The sequence below is a fragment of the Procambarus clarkii genome, chromosome 9 (genome assembly GCF_040958095.1).
Source record: "Procambarus clarkii isolate CNS0578487 chromosome 9, FALCON_Pclarkii_2.0, whole genome shotgun sequence".
NCBI classification, from domain to species: Eukaryota; Metazoa; Arthropoda; class Malacostraca; order Decapoda; family Cambaridae; genus Procambarus; species Procambarus clarkii.
In genome coordinates this window covers 25,136,344-25,147,286 of record NC_091158.1, presented here as the reverse complement: position 1 = coordinate 25,147,286, position 10,943 = coordinate 25,136,344, and the positions used below count along the sequence as shown (strand labels likewise).

At 42.5% G+C, this 10,943-nt stretch overlaps 1 protein-coding gene across 1 annotated transcript; it reads left to right on the top strand.

The window, feature by feature from the left end:
- Positions 1-9,195: 9,195 nt before the first annotated feature.
- Positions 9,196-10,638, top strand: LOC123766265 (uncharacterized). Its single transcript, XM_045755336.1, has one exon. The coding sequence runs from the start codon at positions 9,196-9,198 to the stop codon at positions 10,636-10,638; it is 1,443 nt and encodes a 480-aa protein (XP_045611292.1).
- Positions 10,639-10,943: the final 305 nt, after the last annotated feature.

Sequence of the window (10,943 nt, the reverse complement as noted above, 5' to 3'; positions counted from 1 at the left end):
TTTTTTCAAATATTTTTGATAGAATGGGTAGGTTCGATATTGGTCTATAGTTGTTTATGTCTGCCGGATTACCTCCTTTATGAACTGGCGTTACTCTTGCTTTTTTAAGGATATCAGGGAAGGTATGACACTCAAGGGATTTGTTGAACAGCAGAGCTATAGGTGGCGCAAGGGCATGGGAGGCGCTCTTGTATATAATGGATGGGATTTCACTGATGTTCCCAGCTTTGTTTTTTAGTGAGTGTATGATGGACACAACATCTGTCAGGCTGACTGGTGAGAGGAGAAGAGAGTTTGGATAGCTGCCTGAGAGATATGTGTTGATATGTGTCTGAGTCTGTGGGATTTTTCTTGCAAGGTTAGCACCAACCGATGAAATGAAGCTATTAAATTCATTCGCAGGGGACTTTATCGCAGGGGACTTTAATATTGCAGGGGACTTTAATATTGACCTCTGCGAGCCTGAACACCCTACTGCTGTTAGCTTCCTCAACTGTATGAATTCCTGCTTCCTCATACCCTTAATCACTAGACCTACTAGAATCACTGATAGCACTGCCACGACGCTAGATCACATCTGGACAAACATAACCTCTCCGCTTACTTCAGGTATAATCACCGATAGCACTACAGACCATTACCCCACATTTCTCTTAACTAACATTAGCAAACTACCTCTTGAGTCAAGAGTGATACGTTTTAGACTACACAATGAAACTGCTATAGACAATTTTATAACTGCTGCTGATAATGTCAACTGGGAGTCCGAGTTAGGTAACATAGTGGACATCAACCTAGCAGTGCAATCTTTTCTTCAAAAAACTCTTAGCCTTTATAATACCCACTGTCCTATGCTTACAAAACAAGTCACAATCAAAAGGCTTAACAATCCCTGGCTTACAAAGGGAATACTTAAATCTATTAATAAAAAACATGACCTTGAGAAGAAGTATAGGTTAGGAATTGTCTCCAAAGAATTCTCAAAGAATTACTCATTATTGCTGTCTAAGATAATTAGACGAGCCAAAACTAAATACTACGAAGATAAATTTACCCAAATAAAGAGCAACATTAAACAAACTTGGAGAACAATTTCTCAAATATTGGGATCAAAGAAGTCTTTAAATAACAAACCGACTCTCCTGTCTAATAACGATGGTCAGCTTTCAGCCTCTGATTCTGCTATTGAGTTCAATAGGTTCTTCTCTTCCATTGGTTCATCCCTTGCAAATGATATTCCATCTTCCAGTACAGACATTAAGGACTATCTTACAGGTAACTATCCACAGTCTCTGTACCTAAAGCCTATTAATTCCACTGACGTCAATGAGATAATCCTTTCCCTTAAAACCAAGTTTGGTGCCCATGAGGAGATACCAACTTTAATTTACAAAAAAGCCTCCAGATCTTTAGCCCCTGCTATTGCTTTGCTCTTCAACAAGTCACTTGAACTCCAAACCTTCCCAGATATTCTAAAAAAAGCTAGAGTAACGCCTGTCCACAAATGTCGTGATCTCACAGATGTTAACAACTACAGACCTATATCTATCCTGCCAAACTTGTCAAAAATTTTTGAAAAACTAATCTATAAGCAGCTTTACTCATATCTAGCCAAACTCAATATACTTAGCCCTTGCCAATATGGCTTCAGGCCCAAAAAAAGCACTAACGATGCACTTATTAGTATGCTTAACTCGATTCATACAGCTCTTGATAAAAATGAGTTCCCTGTTGGGTTGTTTGTGGACCTGCGTAAAGCTTTTGATACTGTCAACCACCAAAACCTTCTTCTTAAATTACATCATTATGGAGTCAGAGGACACTCCCTACAATACCTCAAATCCTACCTTACTGACAGGCTCCAATATGTTTCTGTGAATAATACAATTTCTCCCACCCTACCCATCAACATTGGTGTTCCCCAGGGCAGCATACTTGGCCCTATCCTCTTTCTCATCTACATTAACGACCTTCCAAATGCCTCCCAACACCTCAAACCAATTCTATTTGCTGACGACACAACCTTCATTTACTCCAGTCCTGATCCCCTTGCTCTAAATGCCACAGTAAATACTGAGCTAAATAAAGTCCATCTGTGGCTAACTGCCAACAAACTCACCCTTAACATTGACAAAACCTTCTATATTCTGTTTGGCAATAAATCCTCTAATCAAATAAATCTCAAAATAAACAATACCCAAATTTGTAACAAATTAGATGGCAAATTCCTTGGCATTCTCATTGACCACAAGCTGAATTTCCAGGGACACATTCTAAACATATCAAAAAAAGTTTCAAAAACTGTGGGCATTCTTTCTAAGATCAGATATTATGTACCACGCCCTGCCCTGGTGACTCTCTATTACTCCCTTATCTATCCATATCTCAACTATGGTATTTGTGCTTGGGGCTCTACTACCCAAAATCACTTACGTCCTCTAATTACTCAACACAAAGCTGCTATTAGGACAATATCCAATTCTGGCCCCAGACATCACTCGGTACCCCTACTCAAATCTCTGAATATGTTAGACATTAAGTCACTGCACATTCTCTCATGTGTATTATACATATATAAAACGCTAAACTATAATGCCAATCCTGATCTCAAAAGCTTCATAGAAGGTTGTAACAGAACCCATGAGCACCACACCAGAAATAAATACAGTTTTGATATTCCAGGAGTACGACTTAATCAAACTAGAAATGCTCTACAAATCAAGGGGCCCAGAATGTGGAATGACCTTCCCAACCATGTTAAAGACTGTACCTCTCTCAACCAGTTTAAGTTAAAAGCGAAGCTATACCTAATAAATTCCCTGTAACCTACCTTACCCTTCTATTTTCAACCAAAGTCTGTTTTTTCTTTAAAGAGCGCTGTTTGTCGACATAATTGTATTTGTGCTGCTTTTTCATCTATGTTTTCATTTCTTGTTTTCATTCTACTCATTATGCTCAATTAGTATTAAGCTTGTCATTTAAGTTTATCATGCCCGAAACGCTTTGCGTAATAGTGGCTTTAGGCATTGTATGTACTAGCTATACCTATAAGTCAACCAATCCTTGTAAAAATTTATTGTATGTATGTACCCTACCTAAATAAAATTGTATTGTATTGTATTGTGTTGTATTCGCCATTTCTAAGTCAGATGACGGTGTAAGGCCATCCTTAGAGAGTGTTATCTGGTTGTGGGAATGTTGTTTAGTTCACAGGATGTTAGAGATGGTATTTCATGTGCTTTTCATGTTGCATTTTGCTTCTTTGAATCTAGTCTCATAATATGAAAGTTTTGCTTTTCTTATGATACTGGTTAGCACTGATAAGTACCTTTTAACTACTTCCTTTGAAACTAGGCCACTCCTAAATTTCTTTTCGTATTCATGTTTTTTGTTAATTGATTTAATTATGCCACTTGTGAGCCACGGGTTATTTTTTTCTTTTATCAGTTACTTGTTTGGTAAGGAGGGGACAGTGAGTGTTGTAGAGGCTTAGAGTTTTGGAGTGAAAGAGGTTAGTTGATGAGTTTATATCCTGTGAATTATTAAATTCAAATTCCCAGTTAATATTGTGAAGTGCATTAGAGAGATTGCCTAAAGCTGACTCACTATGTAGCCTGAATGAAAGTTTCATGGTTTCTGGTGGTGATGTGTCAATGTTTGCTATGAGGAAGGTAGGATAGTGGTCAGTTGTTCTGTCATAAATTACCCCAGATGTAAGGGGAGCTGTTATATTAGTCCATAGGTGATCCAGGGTAGTGGCAGATGTTTGAGTGACTCGGGTGGGCTTGGTGATTGTGGGGATTAGCATACAGGAGTGCATGCTGTTACGGAAATAGTCAACTTGAGGGTTGTTTTGAAGACCCAGGTCAATATTGAAATCACCTCCCAGAATGATGTGATTTTTGTTGAGATTGTTATTTATGATAAGATTCCTTACATTGTCAGAGAATAAAGCTATGTTGGTATTAGGAAATCTATAGATGGCACCGATAGTCAGGGAGGATTTAAGGGATTTACTGGAGAACTTGGCAAAGGTATATTCACAATAGTCGTCTCTATCACTAATGACACTATTGCAAATGAAGGTATCTTTGTAATATATTGCTGTACCGCCACCTTTTTTATTAGGCCTGCAGTTATGAATGGCTTTATAACCAGCTAAATTGTAGAGTTGGGTATAGTCATTACTTAGCCAAGTTTCTGTTAAAATGATGAATGATAATTTAGTACCTAGTGCTGTAAGTAGTGCATTTATATCATCAAAATGTTTACCAAGTGACCTAACATTTTGGTTGTAAACTGATAAGCAGGTGCTATTTAGGAGTTTGTTTTTTCCAAGATTTGCTGTGTAATACCTGCAATAATGATGATCAATGTGCTGATTTGTGTGGATATGGGACAGAAGATTTCGATCAGGATCAATATCAGTAAGCATATAGATAAAATAATGTCACGATACAATAAGATAAGCAATTACAGGAACAGATAAATACTAAATCTGCTGTAAAATAGAAAGTAATTATAGCAAAACACAGCAATATAATAATATAACAATACAATAAGAGCTTACAAAGTATTGAGTCTGCTAAATTAGAGAATAATTATGGCAAAAACACAACAATAAATGCAAGTAAACAAAAGAATTGAAACAATTAGAGGTAGAATAGAGGTCACTAGATAGCCATGGAGGATACACAAGTTTGGTGGAGAGAACAAAAAATCAGTAGAGACTGTCAAGATGAATATATAAAAAATTTGACAAATGATGATTGTAAAGTAAAATAATCTTAAAGATAATAGATTTTATTTAGCTTAGTTTTTAACCTATAATTAGTATGAACTTAATTAAAAGAACAAAATGAGATCAATAATTGATTTCAATAAATGACATAAATCAATACAATTAAATTTAAAATTTAAATGGAATAGGGTAAGATTAGATTTAAGAGTAAAATTTTACAATGAAACTGAGGTAGATGCTTGCATAAGTGCATGGAGACTTGATGGATTATTTAGGAAATTATATGAATGAGAGAACATCAGGTAAATGGTAAGGCAGAGACAGCACCTTGGACAAGGTGCTGTCCAAGGTGCTTGTATGAAACGCAGCGCATACAAACAGATGGTGCCGTTTGCTATGAACATGACATCACCCAACCCTGCCCTCTAACCCAACCCCTTCCTCTCACTCACTCCCTGCCACTCACCCACCCTCTGACTTCCACCCACTCCCTGTCTCCCAGCCACCACCCCTGCATCTCACCACCCGGAATGGCCCTACTCATGAGAAAGGAATGGAGTTTTAACGAGATGGTTATCCCGGGCTGCGAGGGGGTTCAGAGACTACATAACAGGCACCATGACGATGGGAGGACCAAGAGTAGTAGCAACAGTGATATATAACCCTCCACTAAACGACAGAAGATCCAGGCAAGAGTATGACAGAAACAACATGGCAGTTTACAATATAATTGAGAGAGCTTCATCTGCTGCACGAAGAATTCGATCCCATCTGCTCATCATGGGGGACTTGAATCGTGGAAGGATAGACTGGGAGAACAAGGAACCGTATGGAGGAGAGGAAACATGGAGAGCTTAACTATTGAAGGTGGCAACAAAATTCTTTTTAAGCCAGCATGCCAGGAAACCCACAAGAATGAGGGGAAACGATGAACAAGCGAGACTCGACCTAGTCTTCACTCTGAACGACTCCAACATAAAGAAAATCGGCTTCGAGGCCCCGTTAGGAATGAGCGACCACAATGTACTGGCGTTAGAGTATCTGGTCGAAGAAGGGTTAATGTACTTAAGGAAGAGACCTGAAAACCAAAGACTGGCATCCCATAAGGGAAACTATGTGGAGGTAAGAAAATGCCTAACAGATGTAACATGGGAAACAGAGCTCAGAGAAAAGACGGCCCAAGACATGATGGAATACATCACGCAGAAGTGTAAGGAGGCAGCAGACAAGTTTATCCTGGTCCAAAAGGGAAAAAATCATATGCAGATGAGAAACCCATGATTTAATCAGAGATGTAATCCAGCAAAGCAACTAAGTAAAAGGGGGGGGGGAGAAACTATAGAAATAACAGGACACTTGAGAGTAGAGAAGGATACCAGAGAGCCAGGAATGAGTACGTCAGGATGAGAAGAGAGGCAGAGGAGCCATACGAACACGACATAGCAAGCAAGGCGAAGACTCAACCTAAATTGCTGCACAGCCACATCAGGAGAAGAACAACATTGAAGGAACTGCTAATGAAACTGAGGATAGGAGCAAACATATTCACTACAAACAATCAGGAAGTGTGCGAGGAACTCATTACGAAATTCCATGTCTTCACATTAGAGCAAGAAGAAGTTCCAGAGATAAGAAAAGGAATAGTTAACCAGGCACCACTAGAGGAGCTAGTGGTGGATGACCAGTGGGGATGTCAGGAAGCTTTTGCTAGAGTTAGCTGTGACAAATGCTATGCCCGGATGGAATATCACCTTAGATACTAAATGAAGAAGCAGAAGCACTGTGCCTGACACTCTCCATGGTGAGTGGCTTCGGAGGCCTGTGGCCTCTGAGACCTCCATACTAGGTGCGAGGGAAGCCATGGTTGCCGCCTGAAGAAGAGATCAAAGGAACATAAGGTGTCGCCCAAGCAGTCATGCGGCCTCAAGCTGGAACACTTCCCACTCGTTCCTCACGTGTTCAACGCCTAAGAGCTTCGGCAAAGGTTCGAAACTTAATCTTTTATTTACTTGTAATAGAAATGATTATAGAGTTTACCCATGAAATGTAGATTCTCCATGGTGCATAACATATCATTGGTAACAGGTGAACTGTCACGTGTTATCAATGGGTGGACAGGTAAAGAAGTCTGTATGGGTGGGGATGAGGAGAGGTTGACTAGTTTAGCAGTTACCAGGGAGGATGTTATTAAACAAATAGTAAAACTCAAAGCAAACAAATCCCCAGGGCCGGAAGAAGTGTTTGCCAGGGTGCTTAAAGAATGCAAAGAGGAGCTTTGCGAGCCACTGTCTACCATATTTAATAAATCAATAGAGTCAGGCAGAGTGCCAGAGTCATGGAAGGTAGCTAATGTGGTACCAATTTTTAAGAAAGGAGATAGATCACTTGGTTCAAACTATCAGCCAGTTTGCCTAACGTCTATGGTGGGAAAGTTACTTGAATCGATAATTGCAAATACAATTCGTCTTCATCTTGAAAAACATAAATTAATCAATGATTTGCAACATGTATTTTATAAATGGCCGTTCATGTTTAACAAATTTGCTATCATTTTATTCCAGCATAGTTTAGGTAGTTGTTAGTGGTAAGGTTTATGATGTTGTGTACCTTGACTTTAGTAATGCTTTTGATACAGTGCCACATGAATGACTGATTAAAAAGATAGAGGCTCATGGTATTGCGGGTGCTATATTTAGTTGGATTAGGGCATGGCTATACCAAAGGAAACAGAGAGTTAATATAAATGGGGGTTAAGTTAGAGTGGGAAAATGTTGTAAGTGGATTGCCTCACGGCACTGTCCTGGGATCTCTGTTGTTAATAATATATATAAATAATATATACAGCCTTTGACATGATTGGGAAGGTCAAGTCCACATTCTGGGTTCCTTGATTTGTAGAGCATTTTTAGTTCGGTTGAGGCGCATTCTTGGAATATCAAATAGGTATTTGTTTCTGGTGTGGTGCCCATGGGTTCTGTACCAACTTTCTAGGAAGCGTTTAAGGTCAGGATTGGCATTACTGTTCAGAGTTTTAAATATATAGAGTACACATGAGAGGATGTGCAGTAACTTAATATCTAACATATTTAAAGATTTAAGTAAGATTTAAGTAAGATTTAAGTATATATATATATATATATATATATATATATATATATGGGTTAGCTGTGGATATGTTATATCTGCCTTTAATGTCAGATCTGGATCTGAGATCTGATCCTGGATGATCTTTTACCAGTGCGTTAATGTAGGCATATGTGGGGACCATCTACTGTCTTTTTGGTTTTGAAGATTGCCCTTGGCAGTGGCTGCTCTTGGGTTCTGACAGATTGGCTTCTAAATTGATTTCTTCGGGCGTTTCTTCGGTTCTTTATCGTTTATTTGTCTTTCCGTTTCCTACAATTAGCCAAGGTGGCATATTGTAAGTAGGGATATCCTCTGGTTCATTGTTCCTGTCATCTTCAGCAAATTTTCCTTGCTCGTGTCACGAGATTACTGTGTTCTTCTGACCTTAATAATTTCATAAGGATGGTCAGGAGAGTCATTTCCTAGCGGGACATGGTCGCACTGCACTGAACTGCGCAATGGAGCGATGCACTTGTGAGGTATCTGAATACTGGTGTGTGGTGGTGGTATGAATGATCGGGAAGAGAAGAAAGGCTTTCTTCAGTAAAGTGACGAGCAAACCAGCCGGCCGTAGCGATAGTGAGATGGCATCTTCTATCAACACTCCCCGTGCTGGAGGTGTTAGCTGATTGCCCTGGTCGAGTTTGCCCTCTGGTACTAAGCTTTAGGTACTGTGGTCTACCGAATAAAAGTACACTTCAGAGAGGACCAGACCCTCACCCAGTCAAAGATTCTCGAATTGATCTCCATCAAAACCACCGTTGCACAATTAGATGTGATCGACGATGGAGGACCCCAAGTGCTGTTCATCAGTGCCGGAAGTGCTCTTGAGGAGGCGCATCTGATCCTCACCCCATCTCGTCACTATCTTGCAGTTAGGACGGTGTTCGTTCACAGAGAGAGCTCCCTGATCTCCGAGAAAGCCGTCACCGACGTAGTCGCCAGCATCAACGAGTCGAGCTCTTCATTGACTGCTGTCACTGTCAAGTTCATCATTGTAACTAACAGCCACCTCACCAAAATGAAAGCTTCAGGACACCGGAAGAAGCTTCCTTTGCTGCCGACAACGAATTTTGCTGCTTTGGTATCGCCAGCATACCTCACCAGATTACAAAGGAACGTTTCTATTGACTTCATCAATGTTATAAGTGCTACAACTACGATAACTTCACGAAGAAGTGCACTCTCCAGGACCAAGGTGCAGCAAGTGCACCGGGAACCACCACTTCAAGGACTGCATCAGCGACTGTGTTCGCTGTTTTCTCTGTGAGGGATATTACACCGCCGTATCTGCCGAGTGCCCTACACGACAAGCTGAGATCACGAAGATGTCCGACGTCAGGGAGGCCTCCACGACTCACAAGTCTGTGCCAGATCCTCCTGTGCAGTCTGTGCCAGATCCTCCTGTGCAGTCTGTGCCAGATCCTCCTGAGCAGTCTGTGCCAGATCCTCCTGAGCAGTCTGTGCCAGATCCTCCTGTGCAGTCTGTGCCAGATCCTCCTGTGCAGTCTGTGCCAGATCCTCCTGTGCAGTCTGTGCCAGATCCTCCTGAGCAGTCTGTGCCAGATCCTCCTGAGCAGTCTGTGCCAGATCCTCCTGTGCAGTCTGTGCCAGATCCTCCTGAGCAGTCTGTGCCAGATCCTCCTGAGCAGTCTGTGCCAGATCCTCCTGTGCAGTCTGTGCCAGATCCTCCTGTGCAGTCTGTGCCAGATCCTCCTGAGCAGTCTGTGCCAGATCCTCCTGAGCAGTCTGTGCCAGATCCTCCTGTGCAGTCTGTGCCAGATCCTCCTGAGCAGTCTGTGCCAGATCCTCCTGAGCAGTCTGTGCCAGATCCTCCTGTGCAGTCTGTGCCAGATCCTCCTGTGCAGTCTGTGCCAGATCCTCCTGAGCAGTCTGTGCCAGATCCTCCTGTGCAGTCTGTGCCAGATCCTCCTGTGCAGTCTGTGCCAGATCCTCCTGAACAGTCTGTGCCAGATCCTCCTGTGCAGTCTGTGCCAGATCCTCCTGAACAGTCTGTGCCAGATCCTCTTTCTACGCCTATGTCTGCAACCAGCAGACAGTCATCAGATGACAACTTAATTGACGTTGTCAATTCCTCACCTGAAGTGTCTGCTCGATCCCCTGCACCTCCAGCACAAGACACTGGACTACTCGATCCCCTGCACCTCCAGCACAAGACACTGGACTACTCGATCCCCTGCACCTCCAGCACAAGACACTGGACTACTCGATCCCCTGTACCTCCAGCACAAGACACTGGACTACTCGATCCCCTGTACCTCCAGCACAAGACACTGGACTACTCGATCCCCTGCACCTCCAGCACAAGACACTGGACTACTCGATCCCCTGCACCTCCAGCACAAGACACTGGACTACTCGATCCCCTGCACCTCCAGCACAAGACACTGGACTACTCGATCCCCTGCACCTCCAGCACAAGACACTGGACTACTCGATCCCCTGTACCTCCAGCACAAGACACTGGACTACTCGATCCCCTGCACCTCCAGCACAAGACACTGGACTACTCGATCCCCTGCACCTCCAGCACAAGACACTGGACTACTCGATCCCCTGCACCTCCAGCACAAGACACTGGACTGCTCGATCCCCTGTACCTCCAGCACAAAACACTGGACTACTCGATCCCCTGCACCTCCAGCACAAAACACTGGACTACTCGATCCCCTGCACCTCCAGCACAAAACACTGGACTACTCGATCCCCTGCACCTCCAGCACTGGACTACTCGAAGGGGAGAACTTTGAAATCTCTCATCACGACTTCACTGAAGCTGACAACAAGAAAAGATTCCGCTAACCCCTTGACATTGACTCCAAGCAAGTCAAACTCGCAGCAAAAAAGAATTCAGAGTTAACGCAAGCACCATCACAGTATCACAGACAGACAATCACAGGATTGGAATGGACAGCCAACAGCCGTCGCGGCCGGAAGTGTTTCTGGCTGCTCCTCACCTCAGCGAGCTGCTTAGCCAACCCGAAAGTGAAGGGGTATACTTCTTTCGACCCTACCCTGGTGGGTGAGTCAGCTGTATCGCCTCGGCTAGCCTTCG